At 34.8% G+C, this 27,235-nt stretch overlaps 1 protein-coding gene across 4 annotated transcripts in view; it reads left to right on the top strand.

The window, feature by feature from the left end:
- KIF2A (kinesin family member 2A) overlaps window positions 1-27,235 on the top strand; it is a 71,668-nt gene that overhangs the window by 20,865 nt on the left and 23,568 nt on the right. For 2 of the 4 annotated variants that reach the window (XM_027520443.1, XM_027520446.1), the window contains exons 2-9: window positions 17,591-17,685; window positions 18,077-18,196; window positions 19,922-19,976; window positions 21,135-21,257; window positions 21,819-21,919; window positions 23,762-23,857; window positions 25,645-25,699; window positions 26,086-26,248. In XM_027520443.1, coding sequence (XP_027376244.1) covers window positions 17,591-17,685; window positions 18,077-18,196; window positions 19,922-19,976; window positions 21,135-21,257; window positions 21,819-21,919; window positions 23,762-23,857; window positions 25,645-25,699; window positions 26,086-26,248 — 808 coding nt within the window. The remainder of the gene's footprint in view (window positions 1-17,590; window positions 17,686-18,076; window positions 18,197-19,921; window positions 19,977-21,134; window positions 21,258-21,818; window positions 21,920-23,761; window positions 23,858-25,644; window positions 25,700-26,085; window positions 26,249-27,235) is intronic. The other 2 variants (XM_027520444.1, XM_027520447.1) reach the window with 1 other exon arrangement.

Genomic DNA, 27,235 nt, shown 5'->3' with positions numbered 1-27,235 from the left:
TTTTAAAAAGAGAATGTGAAAACCCCATAAATTATATCTCCATATATACTGAAGTAAATATAGATAAATTGATATGATATCTGGGATTTGCTTCAAAATTGGTGGTGGGAGGAATGGCAATAGAATTGGCCATTTGGTAAAATTAATGGAACTGAATGAATGGTATCTGTATGTTTGTGATTTTCATAATGGCTTCCCTGGTGACTCAGTGGTAAAGAATCCACCTGCCAGTGCAGGAGAGATGGCTTCCTGATCTGCTATGATCCACTGGATAAGGAAATGGCTACCCACTCCAGTATTCTTGTCTGGAAAATTCCATGGACAGAGGAACCTGGCATGCTACGGTCCATGGGGTCTCAAAGAGTTGGACATGATTTAGCAACTGAACAATAACAAATTTTCGTAATAGATTTAAATTTTTTAAATAAAAACTTTTTAAAAATGCCCCCTTAAACCTAATCTTTCTCTTTAGTTTCAGATCCAACTTCCAAATATTACCATATGGACTTCCTCTGATATTTCTAATTAAAGTGGTCAAAAATGGAATCCATTGCCTTTATCTCCAGATTTCTGTATTTTCTGTATTCCTTATATTGATTCCTTGGTGGTTCAGACGGTAAAGACTGCCTGCAATGAGGGAGACCCAGGTTCAATGCCTGGGTCAGGAAGATTCCCCTGAAGAAGGCAGTGGCTAACCCACTCCAATATTCTTGCCTGGAGAATTCCATGGACAAGAGGAGCCTGGTGGGCTACAGTCTGGGGTCACAAAGAGTTGGACATGACTGAGTGACTAATACTTCACTAAATTGGTTGATGGAAGCACCATATACCTGGTTTTCCGAGATAGAAACTTGAGACATTGCCAACTTCCCTAATTCCTTGAAGGTTTTTGCTCCTGTTACTCTCTCCTGTGCTCTTCCTATCATAGTATTTGGTAATTGCGTCATTCATATACAGATGATCTTTCTAGTACCCTCTCCTCTTGGTTCTTTGAGCTTGTTTTCTCGTTCTCTCCCATCTCCTCGGTTCCCCTCCCTTCCTCTCCCCTTCCTTCCTTCTAGTGATCTTGCCCTTCGCCTTAGGTCATCACATTCCTGACATCTCCATAATCTCAGTTTCAAGCATCCCAGTTTTTAGTCACCTTTCTGTCTTTCCAGCATACTCCTTCTCATATCGTGACTCAACTGATCTTTTGACCCCACAGCATTTATAATCCTACTACTTTTTTATTGTTCCTATCTTTCCCTCATGTCCTCACTTAACTTTCTTATGAACACTCCCTTATATGTCTAACTTAAACCCCCTTGTCCCCTCTTTTGATTAACAGAACCTCAAATTATTCCCTTATATATGCTTTAAATCTCCTTCCCCTTCTAGATTGTTTGAAAATGACTGGAGGGGAAAAAATCATAATTATGCTAACTGGTCACAGTTTAAATTTACGATTACTTCCCTTTGAATAAGCAATCATATCTCTAGCCCATTCATTCTTTCCTAGCTGATTTGTCATAAAATCCTTAGTGTTTATTTACTTACCACATTCTGAGCAGATGACCTCGCTTGCCATTTCACCACTGAGAAATACAAGCAATCAGGAAAGAACTTTTACAAACCTACCATCTACCCAAGTACCAGTACCTGCACCTGTAAATCTTCCTTCCTTCTTTGCCATGGATAAGCTCTTTCCTACGCTTGTGTACTAGATCTTATCTCCATTTACTTGCCCAAAATTACTACTTCATCAGTTCTTTGTGCTGTATCATCAATATTTTCTTTTGTACTGAGTTATTTCCATCAACATGTTGGACTGTTATTTTTCTCACCTGAAAAAATGGTAACTCTTACTCCCACTTTCACATTCAGGTGTTGCTTTTATTTTACTTGATCTGTTAACAGCATTTGACACAGCTGACTCATTCTCTCATCCTTGAAATACCTTCTTAACTTGACTTTTAGAACTTTATTCTTTGGATTTTTCTTTTTTTTTTTCTGACAATTTTTTACCACTCTTATAACCTTATATCTGGTAGTACCTCATTGATTTCAAAAAACAAATGCCTGTGCTTTTTTCACTTACATCTTTCTAAAAGCTGAGCATAGTAAAGGACCTAAAAAAATCATTGGACTCAGCTCTCTGGCTAAATTAGGAAATGTAGAGATTTTTCAGCGGCTACACTCAGAGGCAGCTTAGCTGGGTGGACAGAGCAAAGGCTTTGGAGAAAGTCTCTGGCAACTTCTTGGTCTCCTTTGCTGGTATCTCATTATGTCCTTGACTCTATGCATTGAAGATCTATAGACATCTACCTTTGTTCTTCTGGTGGTCATGTCTGCTTTCCCTGCCTTAAATACTATCTATATTAGTGTTTTTCAAATACTATCATTATTTGATAGTTTTTTCATTATTGTTCCTCTCCAAAGAGCCATTTTAGATTTTTTTCCCCACACCTAGTCATGCTTTGCCATGAAATTTTAATACTACATATACTCTGTTTATGTGTTATGTTCTTCTATGACTCTACTTTTCTTTATGTACCTTTTACTCTGGCCACACCGAATTTACTATTCCACATTTTACCTTACTGGTAAAGGAGTTTAAAGGAGTGATTATCTGTGTTCTTAATCCCCATCGACCAGGCATTGAGAGTAGACATTTCCTTGGATCAGAGCCACTACCATCATAGGCTTCCATAGGTAGAGTGGAGCAGAGATGGTGATGACAGATTTCTGGAGGAAGTAGTGACATTGCAACTAGAGATTGAGATTTTGGCACAGAGCAGAGAATGGGCCTTATTTATGTTTGCATTCGTACTGCCTGATTATGTCTTTTACCATTTGAAAGAGGATATATTAGTCTGCATGGGCTGCTATAACAAAATACCATAGAGTGGGGGGCCTAAACAAGTTATTTATTTCTCACACTCCTTGAAGCTGGAAAATCCAACCAAGATTAAGGTGCTGGCCGATTGGATTCCTGGTTAGGGTCTTCTTCCTGTCTTGCAGGTGGCGGTCTTTTCACTGTGTCCTCATATGGTGGTGAGGGAACATCTCCCCTTAACCCTTTGCAAAACCACACATCCTCCTAACATCAGGACCCTGCCCTCGGACCTCATCTAACCCTCATTACCTTCCAAAGACACCATCTCCAAATACCATCTCATTGGGATTTAGAACTTCAACGTGTGAATTTGAAGGTGGGGCATGGGGAACACAATTCAGTCCATAGCAGAGGATCTATGGGTGACATTCTGAGTCTGGACCACTGTTTAAAACCACAGCAAGACAGTGTTGCACCAAAGAACACTTTTTTGTATAGTGGTTAAGAATGTGACTGTTTTAAAATTAAACTGGTTCATTTTCAGTGATGAGTAATTTAATAAAGGCTTGGCATTTTCAATTAAGCTTTCTATTACATCTGTAGCCGTTTTTAATGTTTAAGTTAGATACCATTATTTGTCTTGGATAGGTATTTCCCACATTCTCTTCTAGTGTTGGCGTGTATTGCTGTTTCTAGAGCCAGTAGCAAGTTTTCTCTTCTAAGTGTTATAAGAATCACGTAAGATTTGCCTCCTAGTGGAATATTCAGATTGTTTAGCCTCTTTTTATCCGTGAGAGGTTTGGTGGTATTTTTGTTTTGGGGTTTTTGGCAGGGTGACAGGTGTTTTTTGTGTGTGTGTTTTGTTTTTTTTAAGATTGTAAAGTTAGCAGTCTGCTTGAGTCCGCTTGGTGTTCACATTATCACATCTGCAAAGCACTTACTGCACTCCATCACCTGAATTCAGGTGACTCATCACCTTAAATTCCCTAATGAAAGTTAGGAGTATAGGTGAAAAACTATAGAGATGGTCAAACATTTTATAATGTTTTCAGCAGCTTCCTTAGTTATGTTTAAATCTGTTAATAAATACATGTACAAATCTACATTGCCTGGGTTACTGCTTTTGAAAACTGTTGAAAAGCATCCAAGAATATCCCTAGCTCTTGTTAGAATGTAGTTAAGCATGAGAGAAGATGATATGTCTATGTAGATACAAAAAGTTCACAGACTAATGCAGCTATATTGGCATGGAATTCCCTTTTGAGTAAATCGGAATTTAAGCCAGGGAGCAATTAGGTAGCATTGCTCAATATATGCAGCAGATATCTATGAAAGTAGTTCTTCATAGCTTTGGATTAGTGCTTGCTTCGGGAGCACATATCCTGAAAAATTTTGAACTATCAGCAACATGTTGTTTTAACACCGCTACTTTTAAAACTTCACAAATCTTTTATTGTTATAAACAAATGAAGAAGGATGTATTTTGGATATTGTCACCTATGCGAATGACCTTTAATTAAAATGTGTTGAGATTCATTTAGTTATTCAACATTAGTTAATATACTCCAAGCCTTTATTTAATGCAGTTTTCCAAGGTTTGTTTGTTTAAATTTTCACTAGTTCAGTTAGCATCATAATCAGGTAACTTATTGTGATTTTAGAAATTCAGTTTTTATGTTTTCTTTATTAATGGTTTTGGACACTTTTTTAACCCTCTCTTCCCCCAACCCCAAATATGCAGCATACATAATGTTAGAAAACTGCAGTGATTTAATACTATTTAATGGAGTCATGGCCCCTTTGTGACATTTTTATTATTATCCTTGTGGATAAAAATGGATGGAAATTTCCTAAAAATCTGCACGGTGGGCTCTTCTAAATGATCATTTTACCCAAATTGTTAGTGTGCAGTGTGTTTCAAGCATTTCCTTAAAAATCCAACAAGATTTGAAGTTCCCTATCAGCCCAGAGAAACTGAGCAGTGTTGAATTTTCACATGCCTTTTCAAAAACAATGGACAGATGAGGTAAGAAGTGCAAATTTTGTAGTTTGTTTACAATTAAATGAGGTTTGTCCCATTTTTAGGTTGTTATTTTCTGTATGAAAATTCTTAGCTGTACCATTCCCACTTTTCAAAGCTACAGCTTTGGGTAACACAAATTTTGTTGGGTAAACACAATTTTGCGTTTAAAATTGTGTCAGAATTCCAGCTTTGTGTTTAAAGTCTAAGAAAGGAAATGCTAGAACTTTTGAATTTAGTTATAAACAGTAACATCTTAAATGTGATAAACCACAACAAAAAGGTCCCTATGTTTGGCAAAGTCACATTCCCCAGGGATTCACTGAACAGCAGCAGCTCTGTCGCAGTGTCAGCTGAGGCTTTATTTGTGCCTTTCTCTAATGGCTCCTTGTTCCCCCAAAGCTGCTGAAGAAGGTGTGATGCTTGCATAGTCCTCATTAAGGATTCTTTTCATCGCTGCTTAGATTAGCTTAGGAAACCTAGATATCAGAGTTTGGGAGTTTGACTTCTACTGGATCTGCTATAATGATCCCTGAAAAATCACCAGATTTTTTTTTCTGTCCTCATTTATTGGTTGGTGGCATCTAGGAACAGATTGACATCTACTGTTGGAGAGAATATAAATAATTTATCAATAGCTTTGCAGTAGCTGGCAAGATAAAAAATAATGTATGGATATTTGCATTTAACATTTTTCTAAATAGTGCTCATAGTAACATCCTTTTGTCAAATCTAGTCTTTCTATTTTAAAGCAGCACTTTGGAAATCTCAGTTTTTCCCAGTTTTTTCCCATTGAAATATCATTATGTTCCTGAAAGAGCATCTTTTTAATAAGTTGAAGAAAGGAATTGTATGTTTTAAAAAACAGCTTTAAAACAAATCTCCTTAGATAACAAAAGTTAATTAACATGACATGTTTTGCTATGATTCTACTTGAAAAGATGCACTCAGATTTGCATTCTACGCTGGCACTGGTTCTTTTAGCTGAACATACAGGTGATTTATTGTACTGGAATCAATATTTTGTACAAAATTTAGAAATAATAAGAAACCTGTTTAAGACAGATTTTAATCACATGATACGAGGCTTCGAATGTTTTGGATTTAATGTGTTATAAGAAAATTTATCAGGATTCTCTTCTGTTAGGAACTGACTTGGAAGAAAGTGCTTCTTTCAAATATTTATTTACCAACTACTTTGAATTGAGTAAGCATATGCATTTTACTCATCGTCTGGAAACAATATTATGCCCAGCACTTGTTATGAATGTGTGATTTTATGATTCAGAGCAATATTTAATTTTTTGATTTTCCTGGTATGGATATTTATACTTTAGTCCCTGCTTGCAGAGAGTAGATAGTTTCTATTACCATTTTTTGAAAAGTCAGTGTAAAAAGAAGAGCCTTTCAAATTATGCAGTGGTGTTCTATTGAAAACTGAGGAGGTTACTAGATGTTTTACCAAGAATAGATATACTGGAGCACTATTTATTTAAAATTATTAGCATATAAGCTAGATTTGTTTTCCTTTCATTTTCACATGAATGATCAGTGACTACTAGTTTATCCAAAATTTGTGTAAGATGTTTTTAAAATATTTTTAACTAATGATATTTATAAAGCATTGATTTTTGTCATGTTTTTAAATTTATCAAACTTTAAACAAAAATAGATATTAACTTTTAAGGGTTTGTCAGTTGCCATTGTAAACCATTACCATGCAAGTTTTATTTCTACTAATCATTTTAGTTGTGTTATTCTTTCATGTTTCAGTTTTGAAATGTTTATTTGCATCTTACTACTTTAGAAATATGAAAAGAAAATTTCACATAAACAGCTCAAGATGGACTGATAAAAATGATGTTTACTTGAAAGACTTGTTGCATGTATACTCATGTAATCAAACTCTGTGATTAGGGTAATTAGAAATAGGGAAAAAAAGCATGGAGTTTGTAATCCTAGGTATGTCAAAAACAGCTGCAACTTTTTTTTTTAAAGCATGGGTTTGAATTGTCGCTTTTTCATAATTTTCCTTACATTCTACCACTGTATCCTTTTAATAATATATGTATATTTGTTAGCATTTTAAATATTCATACATTTACATACTTGTAATGATATTTTATTAGTATTCTTGGATGTTTTATTTTAGCTCTTGCCTTCTGCATTTGCAACCAAATTATACTTTATATGCTAGACAAGGTTTATGCCAGCCTAATTGGTTGCTGGCATTTCTTAGCCTCACAGCTGCTGTGAATTCAGCTGTGAACTACATATAATAGGATCCTGTTTTCAACGACCAAAAGGCAATTGTCAACATGTAAAACTTGTTTTTGACAAATAAATATATGAGGTTTTATGGCAAATTAAATAATACCAATAGCAACCTTAAGTAACCATCTTAATTTTAAAGATTAGAAAATCCTGAAATGTAGAATTCATATGTTTGTTATTTTTTCATCACTGGGGCAAAGGTGGCTTGAATTCAGGTGTTTGTTCTTCTGTTCCTTTGCAGGTTTTTTCTTTTTTAAAAAATCATTTGTCTTCATATTTACTAACAGATTTTTAAAAATTGAGAGCTGAACTTTTCCCTTTTTATTTCTCCATGACAGAAAGTTGAGGCTTAAAATGATGTAAAGATATTTCTTAAAATGAACTAAACATAAAACTTTGAAATAAAAATTACAAATTCAAAATTTTTCTCTATTTACATTACTTGACTTAGTAAATAATACTTTTGTAAATTATTCTGACATCTATATTTGGGGTGAAATTTACATTTCTCTTAGGTTTAACCATATGACATTGTCATTTTTTAGGTTAAAAATAAAAATATGGACTATTTTTTCCTTCTTATAGTTATGATAGTTCTTATGTGATTTAATTATATTTAAAACTCTGTTAGTTCTCAATAGTAAAAACCAAGAAGATCTCTTTTTAAACCATGCATTCATCTCCCACTGAGGTCAGTAATCTGTTTCTAAAAGTCAGATATTTTGTGTAGAAAATGCTGCCTGGAAATCTATCTGCTTTTATTATAAATAGGAAAAAATTGCAGTGTTAATCATCAACTCAGACTAGGACTTGCTCGTGGCCCAGTGGTTAAGTCTGCACTTCCAATGCAGGGGACGCGGGTTCTATCCCTGATTGCAGAAACTAAGATTCTGTTTGCCACGTAATGTCATTAAAAAAAAAAAAGTAACTGACATTATAAATCCACCTGCATATAAGATACTGTTATGTTTGCTGCTGCTGCTGCTCCTAAGTTGCTTCAGTCGTGTCCGACTCTGTGCCACCCCATAGACAGCAGCCCACCAGGCCTCCCCGTCCCTGGAATTCTCCAGGCAAGAACACTGGAGTGGGTTGCCATTTCCTTCTCCAGTGCATGAAAGTGAAAAGTGAAAGTGAAGTCGCTCAGTTGTGTCTGACTCTAGCGACCCCATGGACTGCAGCCCACCAGGCTCCTCCCTCCGTGGGATTTTCCAGGCAAGAGTGCTGGAGTGGGGTGCCATTGCCTTCTCTGCTGTTACGTTTAACAAACAATAAATAAGGGTACCAAATCCATTCTTTCAGTTCAGTTGCTCAGTCGTGTCCGACTCTTTGCGACCCAAATCCATTACATATACAGTAAAATCTTTTCTTCTATTATAATTGCTGTTTCCCTGTCCTCACTGTTTCCTTTCAACATTTTCTTAAATGTTTGGGACCTCATTCAGCACTGGGCCAAACAAGGACTGCTGCTGCTGCTAAGTCGCTTCAGTCGTGTCCGACTCTGTGCGACCCCGTAGGCAGCAGCCCACCAGGCTCCCCCGTCCCTGGGATTCTCCAGGCAAGAACACTGGAGTAAGTTGCCATTTCTTTCTTCAATGCATGAAAGTGAAAGTGAAGTCGCTCAGTCTTGTCCAACCCTCAGTGACCCCATGGACTGCAGCCTTCCAGGCTGCTCCATCCATGGGATTTTCCACGCAAGAGTACTGGAGTGGAGTAAATAAATATAAAAGGCTGTGGAAATACATTTAGGACAAGCACACCATGTCAGAAAGTAGCTGACACTGGGTATCACGCCCATGTTTTGTATCACTTTGATACTTGGTGTGCTTTTTTATTGTGATTCTGACCATCTATCAGTTATATTTGGAATGTAACTCAAGAACATTTCTTTGCACATTCTTGTTTAAAATGCAGATTGAGTTTTGGCATGTACAGATATAAACCTACTCCTATTTAAACACTGGCCAAAATATCTTACATTGAGAAATAATTTTTGAAGTTTGGGTATTAAAAACCAAGAGGTGTTTTCATGGGAAAATGATTGGAAAGACATTTGCAGGATTTCCCTGTTTTTGTCAGAACTTTGCAACTATTTTTTTACTTCTCTCTCAACAGATGACATTTTCTACACTGTAATTTATTTTTATAAGTAGGTTGAAATAATGCTGAAAACTTTAAAATCCGTCTCTAGATTATTAAGTTTTAAAAAGTAGTGTTTTGAAACTGTAAGAATTATTGATTTACATAATAGTATTGATTTTAATATTAGTGTGAACTTAATAGCTTTCAAATCTAACTTTCATTTTCTGTGAATATGAAATATGACTTAAAGATGGATTGACACTTCTGGTCAAAATAGTAGAATAAAATTCATGTACTGGCATCCGTATACCCCAGATATGAGAAGACCTTTAAAAAGACATAGCTGAGCTCAAGAACAAGGTATCACCATGGATCAGAAATACTAAGGGATGAGTGAGGTTGAGCAGGTGGTGCTGGTGGTGGTGGTTTAGTCGCTAAGTTGTCTCCAGCTCTTGTGACCCCATGGACTATATACAGCCTGCCAGGATCCTCTGACTGGGGGATTTCAGGCAAGGGTAGGTAGCTAAAGTTTGATTCTGAAGGATGATGGGGGACCAAAAAAAAGAATCAGAGTCAGGTTCACTGTTTGAAGAAAAAGACTTATGACTCCTCTTTAAAGATGCTGATTAAAAAAAAAAAATTCCTGGTGATTTGCTCCCCAGAGCTAGTTTTAAAGGAAATTTTCCTCCAAGGGAGGCAATCCAGTCTAATTAAGGTAGAAATACAAGGGCACTCCTCAGCCACCATGCACTGGGTAAATCAGACCGATTACTTGTGGCTTTGTCTGTTCTGATTGGTGATGAATCTCACAGCAGGATTACTGAGAGTCAAAGAATCATAAAGAAAATTAGAAAAGAGTTTGAACAATAACAAAAATACTACCTATGAAAAATTTTAAGATGCTGCTAAAGCTGCCCTTGGAGAGAAATGTTTAGCTTTATTTGCTTATAAAGAAAAAAAAGATAAAGATGATTGAACTAAGCATCCACCTTAAGAATTTAAGAAAAAATACCCAAAGTAAGTTGAAAATAAAAAATAAGGACTAAAAACAATAATTAAGTATTTAATAACATATAATAAAGGGGCTCAGCAAACAAGTGTTATTCTTGGGAAAGACAAAATTGACAAATCTTAGATGATTTATCAAGGAAAAAAGTTGAAAAAATAGGAATAAAAAGTGATTATTATTACAGATACCACAGGCATTCAACATAATTATGAACAACTGTGTGCCCCAAATGTGGAACCTTAAAAATATAATTATCAAAAACAATCATAGAAAACTATAGCAATCTTATATTAAGGAAATTGAATCTTCTCACAAATAAAACCCTAAACCAAAGTGACTTTAACCAGTATCCACCAAACACTCAAGTTTCAAATAATTATTGTTTTATATGAAGTATTCCAGAATAAGGTTGGTATGAGAAGGAAAAACTTCTGGTCAGTATTAAGCTTGATAAATGATGTAAAAGTCTAAAACAAAATATTCAGTGCAATTCTAATCAGAATCTTAACAGGTGGTTTTTGGTTTTTTTTTTTTGCTAATTTTTTTTATTTTTGGAACTTGACAAGCTGATTCTAAAATGTATACAGATCTGCAAAAGTCTTAAGAAGACCCAAAGAAACTTTAAGAATATCTGGTAAAATAAGCTCTTACTTTACCAGATAGCAAGATTCATTGCAAAGCTATAAAAGTAATAAGACAAAGTAGTTTTGATCCAGGAGTAAAGAAATAGACTTGTGTGAATGCTGGAATTTGATGGATAGTTTTGCAGATAAGTAGAAGGAAGGGCTTTTCAGGAAATAGCACTGGAGAAATTTGTTTTTCATGGGGGAAAACTGGAAATTGTGTTACCATACACAGAGATCAAAATAACAGTGGATTATAGCCTTGAATATAAAAAGCTTTGTAAAATTTCATTTTTAAAAACATTTTTATTAGAGTGTAGTTAATTTACAATGTTGCATTTGTTTCTGCTCTGTTGCAAAGTGTATCTGTTATATATATATATATATATATATATATATATATATATATATTCTCTTTAGATTCTTTTCCCATATTGATCATTACAGAGTATTGAAAAGAATTCCATGTGAGTCCTGTAAAACATCAGAAGAAAATATAAGAAACTTTCTTAATGACCTGAGTCTCAGGAAGAATTTTTTGACATAAAACCCCATAATTGAGAAATATATATATATATATGACTACATTGAAATTAAAACTCATCTAGTTCATCAAAAGACACATTAAAAAAAAGTGAAAAGATAAGCCACAACTTTGGAGGAAGTGTTACCCATGTAACAGAAGATTATTACCAAGGAAATACGTAGCGAATTTCTGTAGAGAAGTAGTTAAAAAAATTTTTTAAAAACACATGAAAGGCCTGAATGCCCAATGAACTCAAAATAGGCATAACCTCATTAAGTTAGAGAAATTAGAACCACAGTGTGATATATTAAATCTGACAAATATTTTAAGTATTAATTTGACTATGAAGTAATTGCTAGTGGGGTTACAAATCTTTACAGGTACAGCCACTGTAAGAAACATCATAACACTAACTGGTAAAGCTATAGATGTTTTTACTCTGTATTTCTTCTCATTGTATGTTCAGAATACTTGTATATTTGTATCGGTATACCTATGTAGGAATGCCTTCAGCACCAGTCCTAACAGTAGAACCATAAAAATAGATGTCCATCAACAGAATAAATTTTGGCATATTCATATATAGTGAAAATGAGTGGACATAAAGGGAGGCTTGGTGTGCTGCTCTTCATGGGGTTGCAAAGAGTCAGACACGACTGAGCGACTGAAGTGAACTGAAATGAGTCAACAGTGACATAAGTGAATCTTGGGGAAAAAATGTTATGCAAAAGAAGTTTTAAAAGTAGTGTCCATTTATGTACAGTTTAAAAATAGGCCAACTTTAGGTTGTTGTGGGTGTTACATTTATAAGTGAAAAAACTATAAAGAAAAGCCACAGTATAATTATCTCAGATATCAGAGTTTTGGTTACTTCAGATGGAGGGGGAAGGAAGGAGGAGTTTCACTGGGGTGGGGGGTGGAGTAGGGGGATATGAGGTTTCAAAGGTATTGATTCTTAACCTGGCTTATACACAGGTGTTTGCTCTATTATGTGTTAAAGTGTGTTAAAGTGTAGATGTGAGTGTGATAGAGCTTAAAAGTTACAAGTCGATGGGGAATCAGAGTCAAATGACAATTTGGGATAGAGTATAGGAATATTTTCAAACCAGAGAAATGGGATGGTCACATGGAGGGCCACATGGGAAGATTGTCACAGGTTCTAGAAAAGGTATTTCTCATTGCAAAATTCAGACTTAAATTGAAGAAAGTAGAGAAAACCACTAGACCATTCAGTTATTACCTAAATCAAATCCCTTATGATTATACAGTGGAAATAACAGATTGAGGGATTAAATCTGATAGATAGATAGAGTGCCTGAAGAACTGTGGTTGGAGGTTCGTAACATTGTATAGGAGGCCATGATCAAAACCATCCCCCCAAAAAAGAAATGCAAAAAGGCAAAATGGTTGTCTAAGGAGGCCTTACAAATAGCTGAGAAAAGAAGAGAAGCTAAAGGCAAAGGAGAAAAGGAAAGATATACCCATCTGAATGCAGAGTTCCAAAGAATAGCAAGGAGGGATAAGAATGCCTTCCTAAGTGATCAATGCAAAGAAATAGAGGAAAACAATAGAATGGGAGAGACTAGAGGTCTCTTCAAGAAAATTAGAGATACCAAGGAACATTTCATGCAGATGGGCACAATAAAGGACAGAAATGGCATGGACCTAACAGAAGTAGAAATATTAAGAAGAGGTGGCAAGATTATACAGAAGAACTATACAAAAAAATCCTCACGACCCAGATAAGCACAATGGTGTGATCACTCACCTAGAACCAGACATCCTGGAATGTGAAGTCAAGTGGGCCTTAGAAAGTATCACAACAAGCAAAGCTAGTGGAGGTGATGGAATTCCAGCTGAGCTTTTTCAAATCTTAAAAGATAATGCTGTTAAAGTACTGCACTCAGCATGCCAGCAAATTTGGAAAACTCAGCAGTTGGCCACAGGACTGGAAAAGGTCTGTTTTCATTCCAATCCCAAAGAAAGGCAATGCCAAAGAATGTTCAAACTACCACCCAATTGCACTCATCTGACACGCTAGTAAAGTAATGCTCAAAATTCTCCAAGCTAGGCTTCAACAGTACAGGAACTGAGAACTTCAAGATTTTCAAGCTGGATTTAGAAAAGGCAGGGGAACCAGAGATGAAATTGCCAATATCTGTTGGATCATCGAAAAAGCAAGAGAGTTCCACAGAAACATCTGCTTTATTGACTACGTCAAAGCCTTTGACTGTGTGGATCACAACAAACTGTGGAAAATTCTTCAAGAGATGGGAATACCAGACCACCTGACCTTCCTCCTGAGAAATCTGTATTCAGGACAAGAAGCAACAGTGAGAAGTGGACAAGGAACAACAGGCTGGTTCCAAATAGGGAAAGGAGTACGTCAAGGCTGTATATTGTCACCATACTTATTTAACTTCTATGCAGAGTACATCATGTGAAATGCTGGACTGGATGAAGCACAAGCTGGAATCAAGATTGCCAGGAGAAATATCAGTAACCTCAGATATGCAGATGACACCACCCTTATGGCAGAAAGTGAAGAGGAACTAAAGAGCCTCTTGATGAAAGTGAAAAAGGGAGTGAAAAAGTTGGCTTAAAGCTCAACATTCAGAAAACTAAGATCATGGCATCTGGTCCCATCACTTCATGGCAAATAGATGGGGAAACGGTAGAAACAATGAGAGACTTTATTTTCTTGGGCTCTAAAATCACTGCAGATGGTGACTGCAGCCATGAAATTAAAAGACGCTTGCTACTTGGAAGAAAAGTTATTAAAAAGCAGAGACATTACTTTGCTAACAAAAGTCTGTCTAGTCAGAGCTATGGTTTCTCCAGTAGTCATGTATGGATGTGAGAGTTGGACTATAAAGAAGCTGAGCGCTGAAGAATTGATGCTTTTGAACTGTGGTGTTGGAGAAGACTCTTGAGAGTCCCTTGGACTGCAAGGAGATCAAACCAGTCCACTCTAAAGGAAATGTCCTGAATATTCATTGGAAGGACTGATGGTGACGCTGAAACTCCAGTACTTCGGCCACCTGATGGGAAGAACTGACTCACTAGAAATGACCCTGATGCTGGGAAAAATTGAAGGCGGGAGAAGGGGATGACAGAGGATGAGATGGTTGGATGGCATCACCGACTCAATGGACATGAATGAATTTGAGTAAACTCCAGGAGTTGGTGATGGTCAGGGAAGCCTGGCATGCTGCAGTCCATTTGGTCATAAAGTGTCTGACACAACTGAGCTGAGAGAAGATTCCACATGCCAAGGGGCTACTAAGCCCAGGAGCTGCAACTCTGGAGCCTGCATGCCTAGAGCCCATCCTCTACAACAAGAGAAGCCACCATAGCTAGAGTAGCTTCCTCACCACAGCTAGAGAGAAGCCTGTGTAGCAGCCAAGACCCACTGCCACACCCCCAAAAAGAATGGTGATGTTGGTCTTGCCTTTTGAAGCATTCACATGCTTTTCCCTAGTCTCATTAATGTGATAATTCTGTTGGGAGTTGCATGGAGATCCCTATCTGTACTGCTCTTCAACAACCTCAAGCACAGCCTCTCCGTTTCCTGCTGGGTGCTATTCTTTATGGTAGTTCAGTGCTCAGATACATCTTCTTTGGGGTCCTTTCCTATTGAGGAAATTGTTATCAATGTGTTATGATAACCTTTATAGCAATAATCTTCTTGGCCCTACTAGTGGAATTATGGTTGGAGGCTGCTAAAGGTGATGAGTCGGGGAAGAGTGGCTGCTGGGTCTCAGGCTCCTACAGAGATGGTGATAAATTCAGAGATGATGATAAATTTGGGGCCTGATGCAAGCCTTGGTAGCTCCTCTTAGGGGAACTTCTTCCGCTTCAGGGAGAATATTTACTGATAGCCTCAGCTATTAATATCTTTAAGCCTCCTTGGCTTTTGAGCTGAGGCCTTTACGTTTCCTGGGAATCCTCCAGCTAGTGACTGGGCATGGCGTGAGTACTAGAGCATTTCCATTTTGGCCCTCTGTGGGACTCCTTTAATGGTCAGTCTTTGCTCTGGAGCTCCCTGAAGGGTTGGCCAAGACTCTCAGATCTGCCTCATGATCTGAGACTTTCTTTGCTCAATCCTGCTTTATGTCCCCTTTCTTTTACAGGTTGCAGATAATGCATCACAGTCTGAAAGTTTTCCATGACCAGTCCTGTTTCCTTCTCCTTTTATCTTTTACAGTAAACCTTTTGTTCTCATAACTATCTCAACATCTGCTTCCCAGAGGACCCAACTGACATATACTATTTGTACTGGTTATTTACCTAATTTCTGTCCAAATCAAATTTCAGTGAGTGTTATCTAATTTCCCTAAAAAGCCTCTCCCTTGAATCCTCTCAGTATTTTCCAGTTCATCATTTCCTTCCACTCCCAAGACTTGCTTCCCTACTGTCCACTTAATCTGAATAAATGACACCACTATTTACTCAGTTGCTTTTACTTTTGTCTTCATATTTTAGTCCTTGACCCATTATAGAACTTTTTGAGGGGAGGGAAAATAACTGTGTGAGACAGAGATCAGTCAGTAAAACTGGAGATTACGGTAGTCAGGGATGAATGAGGTCACAGAGGTGGGGAGGGGTCAGATCATGTAGGTCTTTGTTTCAGGACATTAAATGCCATTGAAAGCACTTTGGCTTTTACTCTGTGTGAGATGGGAGCCACTGGAAGGTCTTCAGCAAAGGAATAATCTGACTTGGTTTTTACCAGGAATGTTTAGACTGTTCTATAAAGAATAGGCAGTAGAGGAGAGAGTAGTTGGGAGAGAATTGCCATAATCCAAGATTAAGGCCTTGGTGACTTATACCAAGGTGATTGCAGTGGAATTGGTAAGAAATGATACTATCTGGGGTAAAACTCAGGCCAACATCATTTTAATTAAAAAGAAAAAAAAAACTAGGAGTTTCTGGGTACACAGTGAGCATTGAGGATCTGTGCTACAGTTTATAAGTGTTTCCAGAGGTACTTGGAATTTAAGCCACACAGGCATCTTCCTCGTCAGCTTAATCTTAGGAGAGTAGAGAAACATAGTGATAATAGCAAGTGCTTTTGCATGTGACTGAGGTTCAAATATGTGCCAACTAATAGCTGTGTGACTGTGAATCTCAGTATCTTCATTTTAAAGAAAGAAAGCTCTACTTTATAGGTATGTTTGTAATGTTAAATGAACCAGTGTAGATTTTAAATGAGCCAATCTTTGATGTATATGTGCTCACAAAGTAGTAGCTTAAAGGTCTAACCTATCATATTGGTAAAAATATTTTAAATTGATAATGCTCAGTGTTGATGAGGATATAGAAGAATAGGCCCCATCATTGGTGGGAATATAAATAGAGACCAATTTTCAAATAACTATCAAAATTTCAGTTTCCTTAACCCAGTCTGCTTCTAGAAATTTAGAAATCTAGAATTTAGAAATCTAGAATGAAAACATTCATACTATGTACTTATACTCAGTGCAACATGTTTTAGTGGCAAACAATTGCAAACAGTTTAAATTCTTCTTAGTAAAAGAATAAATTATGATGTATTCCTTTTATAGAATGCTTATGAAGTTGTTAAAATTAACGTTGATCCATAATGCTGTCGCGGAAAGATTCCAGTATATATTTTAGTTTTTTAAAAAGCACCAATATATTGCTGACAGTATATACCTAAATCTTCAGTATTTGAAATTATAACAAGATTATATGTATTCATCACTTAATTTTTATATGAGCCCATGTATAAAATAACTGAACTTTTTGGACTCAGATCCATTTTCCTAATAATTTCTAAACAATTTGATCAATTGTATAGGGAATGATAGTGAAATTTAAGTTAAAAGTATTTTGTATCTATATAGTATTAAAAATTGCTTCATGAATTTTTGTTATGTGTTCTTCAGGATCATTGTTGGCTTACAATAAGGACACTTTAAGGATTCAAACTGTTTTAACAGTATAAAATTTCAGGCATTCCATGCCACATGTAACCATTTATCACATATGCTGAAAATAAAACTTTCAGTCTAATCCAGTTTCTTGAGTTCTTGGTCTTGACAAGTGGCAAATTCATTTATGGTTCCATAGACAAAGTTCATTCCCCAATCCCAAGAATCTGTGCAAATCCCTCGTATCATAGTCTTTTAAACTTGTAAATTATAAAATTATTTCTGACAGTGTTTAGGGATACCATAATTTGTAGCATTTTAAAAGTGTATATTTTATTCCCACTTAGGCCGAATACATCAAGCAATGGTAACATCTTTAAATGAAGATAACGAAAGTGTAACTGTTGAGTGGATAGAAAATGGAGATACAAAAGGCAAAGAGGTATGATCACTAGGTTAAATTTTATTTCTAGTCTTAAAATCAAGATTCTGAATATGAAACAAAACAGAAAACTGTATAGTTTAATATAGTGCATGTATCTGCTATCATTCTTTGAAAAACTTTCAAAGTGATTAAAAAATTTCACTCAAAGAAAGGTAGATACCTCCTGTATATCTCATGTAATTAGACATATAATCAGACCACAAAGTACTACCTTAAGAGAGATTCTTTTAAATAAATATATGTTGGTTGTAATTCTAGGTAATTTAATTTTTAAGGTAATATTATTCATTAGACTGAAATTGTTTAACATTTATCCTTTATGTGTAAATTTATTTGAAAATGAAAGATTGTCTAAATTCACCGAAAATATATGCTTTTTTAAAAACAGATTGACCTGGAGAGCATTTTTTCACTTAACCCTGACCTTGTACCAGATGAAGATATTGAGCCCAGTCCAGAGACACCCCCACCTCCAACATCCTCAGCCAAAGTAAACAAAATTGTAAAGGTTAGTGATACAAATTCAGAGCAGGGTGTGTGTGTGTATTCTTGTTTGAAATGGGACTGTGAAGAGTATGTATTTGTTTGCTTTTAGAAAAACCTTAATTCTTTCTGCCATCTGCATGTATATATACACACACATACTTTAAAGGATTGAAAAATTATCTAATTCACAATTCTAGATCCTAGAAATTTCATGACTGGTTAGGATTTTTCCTAAGACTAGTAGTTTATTAGAAGACAGTGGTCAAAATCTTTGCTTGTTAGTATTTGTTGAGTGAATACATATGACTTTGATAAAGAAAAGATTAATTTATTTTTCATAATAAATTTCCATTTTAGTAGTCTTTTCAGATAGTAATTCTGCTGTTTAGATTTATTTTTAAAAATGAGATGACAGTTTAACTATTTCTGTATTATCTGTGAAGGTAAATTTTAAAGCCATGCTATGCCCCTCCTAACAGTTAAAAATGTATGTGATTTTAAAATTATTTTAAAGTAATTCCTCTTCTCTATTGAAATGTCTCAATGTTAAAACTTTGTATCAAAATACAACTTTTTAAAAACCAGATAGTCCCTGACAGTTGTTAAATCTGCAATTCTTTGTGTTCAAAAATTTTTACTACATTGTTGATTTTATCTTCTACAAAGATTAATAAGATTTTAGCCCCGTAGGAGCTCACTGTCTTGCATGGAAGACATTCATAGGCACCCACATATAATATGATAGAAACTCAACAATATCAGCAAAATTCTGATATCAACAATATTCTGCTTTTATGAACATAAGACATTTTCAATTCATATAATTTCAGCATATTGAGAATCACTGCTTAGAGATCCCCCTTAGAATTACTCCCTTGTAAATGGACTGTTTTTCATATTTGGCTTCACAGCCTTGAAGGATCTTCATAGTTTATCTTTCTTGATATGTCCTTAGCAACCTTTGCTGTATATTAGAATCACCTGGAAATTTTTCGGAATACACTTATTCCTAACCCCACTCCTAGAGATTCAGTTTTATTTTATCTAAAGAGTGGCTCTAGCATCAATATTCTTTTAATAGTAGCCATCTGATTTGATGAGCAGTTAGCATTGAAACTCATGGCATTATTTGGTTTCTTTTTTTTAGGTGAATAAAGTCAAGTCTTGGTAAATAAATAATAGGACCAAAACCTTGCAAGTGTAATGAAACCTTTTCGTGAAAACCAACAGTGTATTTCATAGTATTTTGATGTTTCAGTTTAACAATGAGCTGTACATTGCCTAAAAATTCTGTTTTGTTACTTACCCCTGACATCCAAAGATGAAATTTTGGCAGGGTAGCATGATGATTAAAAAACACACACTTTAATGAAATTATTTAATCTGTTTTTACTTCAGTTTCCTCATCTGAGAATCCAGAATAACAATAATAGTGACCTCATAGGGTTGTTGTGAAGATGAAATGAATTAATACATATGAAGCCCTTAGAACAGTACCTGGCTCATTTTAATTTCTGCCTGTTTTGGGACAGTGGCAGGGTATTTAAATAAACTTGAATATTGATGGCATTACAGGTAATTTATTATAAGATAATTTTAGTTTTTCTCCATTTATTTTTTCCCTTTTTTCCATTTAGTTTTGTATTATTGTATGTCTATTTTTGTTTAATTAAAGGAAGCTGATTATGATAGATGTATATATGAGGAATAAAGAGAGAAAGTAAAATGAATGTTTTCTCTTTTATAGAATCGACGGACTGTGGCTTCTATTAAGAATGAGCCTCCTCCAAGAGATAATAGAGGTAAAATTTTATGTATTAATTTTGCCTATGGCCCTGCTAAGGTAAATCAAAGGTAAACATTACCCCTGGTGGTGTTATTTATTTAAACTTTACATGGCTAATTTTTAAAATTGAATCTTCCTAATTTCCCAAGACAATAATGTCAGTGATATCTAAAAAATGATTTGTAAAGGTATATGATAAATGTGAAACTCCATGTTATGTGCAGTTTTGATCCATCTTATTTACTCAATCATTTTTCAGATTTGAAAAGAGTATTATGAGAAAGAAAGGAATGGGGAAGTAGTCAATTGATTTAACATTTATTTATTTAACAATTTATTTAACATTTACTTATTTAACAATAAATTTATCATTGATATTTTTACATAATTTTCTGGCTAACAGACTTTTAAAAAGTATCATGGGTAACTGAAGACAAATTGAATAGGTATAAATTGTAGTTAATTTCAAGACTCTCATATGTTTTCAGCTGAGTGATGTAAAGCGCAGTTAATTCTTTTCTGCTCTTCAGAATGGTCCTTTCTAATAGTGATGTTTCCTTGTATGTACAGACAATGACGCAGGACAGCTGTAGGTATTAGGGGAGATGTTCAAGGTAGAGGGAAAGCCCCGCACTCTCAGCACTGTTCTTTGAGTCTTGTGAAAATTTACATTTCTTTGTAAAATGTAATGTTTGTATTTAACTCAGTATTGTTTTTTCCACTTTTGTAACATCCACAGTGGGAAATTCTCTGTTGAAGATTTGCGTATTTGAAGAGCAGAGTGGGATTTAAAATACAAAGAGAGTTGAAATACTTTTACATTGTTACTTTCTAGTTTATATATTTTTTTATTTTATTTTTTAACTTTACAATATTGTATTGGTTTTGCCATATATCAACATGAATCCGCCACTTTCTATATGTCTGAATTGTTTGAGTTTTTCGAAATGAGAGTGCTATAAAATCTGTATTTTGCCCACTTTTTTTTTTAATGATTATTTAAAATCAAGTTTGGCTTTGGTTTTTATATAAATTATTCAGATTGAGTTTTGTAGCTACAATTACATTGGTAAAACCTAAGTCTGTACATGTTACTTTGAAAACCTCTCAGCTTGTCAGTGTATTGAACAGAATTGATCATTACATATATTTAAAACTTGTGTTTCCCTTTCAGTGGTTGGTTCTGCACGCGCACGGCCTAGTCAGCTTCCTGAACAGTCTTCCTCTGCACAGCAGAATGGTAGTGTTTCAGATATATCTCCAGTTCAAGCTGCAAAAAAGGAATTTGGACCCCCTTGTATGTAAATCATGTACCAAGGATTCAGTCGTTTTAGTCATACATGTAACTTCTCTTGGTCAACTTTATAAGTCCCCAAATTGCAAGCTTAATTGCAGGTTTTATTTTTACCATTGTGGAAAATTGTTGTTGTTGTGAGTCTGTTAATTGGGTTTTTTAATGTATATTTTGGAAGAAAAAAATTTATAAATATAAAACTATAACAATGTTTCAGTTGCTTTAAATTTAAAATTCTGGCCAGATGATCTTGACAGATGTTACAGAAGAAATATGCTCCTTTATCCTTATCAGTTCAGAGATCTTTGATTCTAAACCAAGAGATGATATGTAGCAGTATGTTAGAGTCACTTTTCATGACTCTTACTCGTATTTTGTCCTGTTCCAATTTGTGTTAAAGCAGCTCATAAGTAAGTTCACATATTTGTCATGGGCATGTTTTGTCCCTGTGTACCTTTTTTTGGGTGTATGTGGTAAAATCACATTGATACATAAAATTTTTCTGTATAAGTACGGTACTCTAAAAAGAAAACTATACTTCTACAGCTCATCTTTTTCTTCTAGCACGTAGAAAATCGAATTGTGTGAAAGAGGTAGAGAAGTTGCAAGAAAAACGAGAAAAAAGGAGACTGCAACAGCAAGAACTTAGAGAAAAAAGAGCCCAGGTTTGTAACGAAAACATATTTTGTTTATGCACCAACCAAAGATTTTACTGTGTCAGTGAAGGTGATTGGCTTATGAAAAAATAACTCCTTTAAAGATTTCAATATAGTTCCTTAGATTGGCATTGAGGAATAATATAAACTCTTGAGAAAATAAGTTATTAACAGATTTTTTTTTACTACATAAATTTTTCGTTTAGTTGGTATGTCTTAGTCCTGAGGCTTTTTCCATTTTGAATAGTAAGCCATTGTGCTGCAGAATTCTAATAGATTTATAACATCAAGAATAATAGGATTTTAGTCGTGTCTGACTCTGTGCGACCCCATAGACGGCAACAGCCCACCAGGCTCCCCTGTCCATGGGATTTTCCAGGCAAGAGTACTGGAGTGGGGTGCCAGCAGCAGCAGGTTTTTTAAAAGGACTAAAATTGCATTCTGAAAGTACCAGTTAAAGTGTATGGTTATACTATAAATGTTACTGTTGTTTTTCCATGGTTAATAAATGAACATATCATAATGAGAGAGTGGAAATTTGTTGTATGTTGATTTATGCTAGATGTTGAGAGTGTAGCTCTGTCATGCCCCCCTTCTCACGTTTCCTTTAGATAGTTAGCAGAATTTTACCAACAATGGAAAATTACGTAGAAGACTGGTCTTTTATCTCTCTACAGGTCTTCACATTTTTTACTGTTGTACAAATAATTCCTCCATTGTGCTTATATTGTAACTATTACAATTCTCAGAACTTGTTTCCTGTAATGAGATATCAGGATTGTTTCCTTATTAGGAGTATGTTCAAGTGCCCTTAATCATAAAGATGTTGTGGAATCAATATAATATTCAACCTGAATAAATCAGCTTATATCTGAAAGTGACCTGAGAATGACCAGTTGGGTTTTGAAATAAATGATGCTGATATCATCTGATTCTTAGCACAGATGCCACCTGGTGTCTCCTGTGGGTACTTCATGATATTTTTATCTGTGATCTCTATATTCTACTTTTCAATTGATATAGTTGGTGTTATTTATCAAAACGTTAATGGAAAGTATGTTACATTAACAGTTTTGAAATTGAGTCGTACTCAAAGCAAATCTGCAATAAAATACATGGGGGGGAAAACTGACATAAAATATTTAATAATTTATACTCCTGGCCTGGCTAGGAAAGGTTGTTAGCTATTGCTATTTGTGTCTTAATCTGAATTTTCTCAGTTTTGAAGCAAAAAAGTAAATTGCTGTTACCATTCAATACTTTGAATTTTAAAGATTTAAAAAATTGTCTTGGCTTCCAGTTCCTTTAAATCCTATATCCTGTTGATTTGGAACTGTTTTATACCATGCCTTAGTTTTTTTTTTAGAGACTCAGTAAAAATAGGAAATGAACATAAGTGAATCCATAGTTCTATTTTCTTGAAACATTAAATTAAGAATTGGAAATAAGAATCTGATTAAATGCATTTTTCTAAGAATTTCTGCGTTTCTAGAGTTCTTTTTTGATGTTTAGAATGAGTACTGTTTCTCTTGCTCAATTTTCTAGGACAATTAAGGTATGTGTATAACATTCGAAATAAGACAAGGGTGGGTTTAATAAGCAATATTTGGCTTGGAGTTAACAGATTGCACGTAGACTAACAGAATTTTGTTTTTAAAATAAAAGTAATTTCTGGGCAATTACTGATCTTGAACTCTGAAACTATATCACATCTCTGGTTTGAGTTTGGGCTTGGGTATTATTAGTGACACAATTTATTACTTTAATTTTAATTTTCAAACCATGTATAAATGCAACAAATGCTACTTTATTGTAATTATAATAAATGATGAATTCTCTGTCTTCTTACAGGATGTTGATGCTACAAACCCAAATTATGAAATTATGTGTATGATCAGAGACTTTAGAGGCAGTTTGGATTATAGACCGTTAACAACAGCAGATCCTGTAAGATTCTTTGTAAATGATTGCCCTGGAACTTTTTATGCTGTGAATAAAAATATGTTTGATACCCCCTAAATTAATATTGTATTTAGATTTAGCTCTGTAACTTTTTCCTCTTTTTATGAGTGTTCCTTCTCCATATTTTAAGAAGAAAATCAAGAAACCATTGAGAATTCCCTGGTGATGCAGTGGTTAGGACTCCAAGCTGAGGGCCTGGGTTCAAGCCCTGGTCAGAAAACTAAGATTCCACAAGCCACTCAGTGCAGCCAAAAAAAGAGAAAGAAACTACCCACATTTACCCATAATTCCCATAATTGATATGTTAGACAGGCTTCTCACAGAGATACCCGTTTCACAGCAAAGCCTTTAAGTCCTTGGTGGTGGTTGTTCAGTCACTAAATCGTGTCTGACTCTTTGCGACCCCGTGGACTGCAGCACACCTGGCTTCCTTGTCCTGTCCTCCACTATATCCCGAAGTTTGCTCAAGTTTAAATAAAAAGTTAATCAGTAGTAAGTGGGAATGATGGTGGGATCGACAGCCCAAGCCAAGAGGAAATAACTTGGAAGTGAGATAAATGATGGTCAGAAAGCAGATTGTGTCTTCTGACATCCTTGACTGTTGCTCTGCCCTACCAAGGGCTTTGCTAAGCAACCATCACTTATACTTTCATCTCAATTCCAAGTTGATTTCCTCTTGGCTTGGGCTGTAGATCCCATCATCATTTCCAACTTCTAATTAATTTTTTATTTTTAAATAAATGTCATTTTGGCTTTTAACAGTAATGATTATTGAGGAATGCTGTAAACCAAAACTCTAGTGCTTAAAAAATGTCTTATTATGCATTCCTTTCCTATTAAAGAATGAGAATTTACTAGACAGGGAATACTTGTGTAATTTGTATTTGTGAAAAATAATACATCTGACCTAGCATACATGGAATGTATTGGGTATACAAAATAAATGTTTATGTCAGGCAGATGTATTATATATGATTTAATAGTAGTTCATAACATCTGATCTCGTGTATTTTAGTTCTTGTTGCCCCTCCATTTGTTTAACTTATATCTGAGCTCAGATTTTACAGTAGTGTTTGCAGAACTTTTTCTGAAAAGGGCCTGATATTTTTGGCTTTGTGAACCATATTTTCTGTGTTACAGCTTCTCACTTCTGACTTTGTAGTATGAAAAGCAGCCATAGACAATACATAAATGAATGGGTATGGCTGTTTCAGTAAAACTTCAGTAGTGACTTGGGTTAGGCTTTTAGGCCATACTTTGCAAATTTCTACTTTATATTAAATATCATTACAAGACAGATATTGGGAACATAAGTTTTATGAATAAATATGTCTAATTAATTGGCACATTATGAAATTGTTCAAATTATTTTGCCTAATGATCTTCTGATAATCCTGTTTCTTGTCTACAGCTAGTTATCTTTGCCAACAACTTTCCCTCCAATTCAGTCTGATAGGAAATTTTACTTTTGTTGTATACAGCCCATCTTGACATAAATAAGGTGGCTTCTTAATGTGAACCTGTTGCAGTTAAGAGTAGTCGTGTCGTCTGCAAAGTTATTTCCTAGAGGTTTACCAAATGACAAAATCAGCAAGTTTCCATTATACTTTGAATTTTTAAAATAATTTTGTCTGATGACTCTTAAAACTTGTGAATTACATATCGTATTTTTGCTGTGTATAAATTTCTAAAACCTTAGAAATATTGCATAATGAACTTTTCAGTGTTTTATAATTCACCAATAATAACTAGAAAACTTATTTTATTTCTAGATTGATGAACACAGGATATGTGTTTGTGTAAGAAAACGACCACTCAATAAAAAAGGTATGTTTGTTGAGCTCCAATCAAAGGTCAATTTTTGTCCTGTTTGCGGTTTATTTTGATTGTAGCAGAAATCAAATTGATTTGGAAGAGTTAAACGTAAATCATTTCATTTGTATATAAACATTAGGCAGACTTCTGTGGTTAGGGCTCTTGATGTGTTATTGCTGTAAGACTCTTTGCCTTTCCTGGCTTTATGGAAATCTTGGGTTTTTTTTTTAAAACTTTGTTGTTGAAATAGTCTATTTGAATGGCATATTTATGGGATATTTATATTTACAGGGTTATACTACTTTTATCTAAATTCTTACTACCTAAAATAATTTTTGTTCAGTAACTCAAATGATGTGGAAATTACTGGCCGTTGATTTTTTTATTTATTCTTTTAGAAACTCAAATGAAAGATCTTGATGTAATCACAATCCCTAGTAAAGATGTTGTGATGGTACATGAACCAAAACAAAAAGTAGATTTAACAAGGTACCTAGAAAACCAAACATTTCGTTTTGATTATGCCTTTGATGACTCAGCTCCTAATGAAATGGTTTACAGGTAGGTAAATTTGTTGTAAATCATAATTTGTTCTTGTTCTGTGTTCAGGGTGTTCAGCACCACCCTGAAACTTACATTGATCTTGGCATATCTCTCCAGAGGTGCAATATCCATAACTGTTATACATCAGACACTTATTTGTCTAAATCTTTATTGACCACTTAAGGAAAAAAGTTCTGAAATCTACGTGCATTTGCCTAGTTTATCATATTTAAACTTTGGAATAGTTTTAGTACATCAAATTCTTATGTTTGCATATTTAACCTACAAACATTTCAAACTTACGTGTATTATGCATTGGTGTCCCACATTTTATCCGAATTTAGATTTTCATACATAGTTTGTAAACATTTACTTCTCATTATTTAACAGGTCAATTTTAGCAGCATTGTTATTTCAGTCTATATTAAATGCTCTTGGCAGTTACTTGAATGCTATGCTTCATTGCCCTTTTATTTTATAAATTTGACTGGAAAACAAAATTAATTAGTGAGAATGCTAACAAGTTATGATAAATGAGATCCTGTTAAGATCAACTCCTCTGGTCTTAAGCCAGTAAACTGGGAGTTCAGCTCTAAAGAAGAGGGCAAAATTAAAGAGTACGTGAATGCTAGATAGAGGTATTGTGAAGAATTTGTTTAAAAAGGGAATTATAATGATAAATTGTATATTTTTTACCTTTCTGAAAACTGAGTCCTCTCCTTCTCCCTCACTCCCTTGTCTCCTCCACTACTGTCTCAAAAATATATCTGTCTGACTTTTATAATCATTTTCAAGAAATCATTATAAATGTGTGTTTCTGTGTATGTGCTAGATTTAGTAAACATTTTGTTTCACCCTGTATTTATGCTTAATTTTACCAATATTAATTCTGTCCCCTTTCTTTTATCCTTAACTTCCGTGGGTTGAGGAATTAGGCTTTTTTTTGTCCTATCACTCTTCAGACTCATTTCTAATTCTGTTTGATTCAAACTTTTTTCTGCTTCT

The sequence above is a fragment of the Bos indicus x Bos taurus genome, chromosome 20, assembly GCF_003369695.1.
Source record: "Bos indicus x Bos taurus breed Angus x Brahman F1 hybrid chromosome 20, Bos_hybrid_MaternalHap_v2.0, whole genome shotgun sequence".
NCBI classification, from domain to species: Eukaryota; Metazoa; Chordata; class Mammalia; order Artiodactyla; family Bovidae; genus Bos; species Bos indicus x Bos taurus.
Note: the sequence above shows the minus strand (reverse complement) of the source record. Positions and strands in the feature narration are given on the sequence as shown.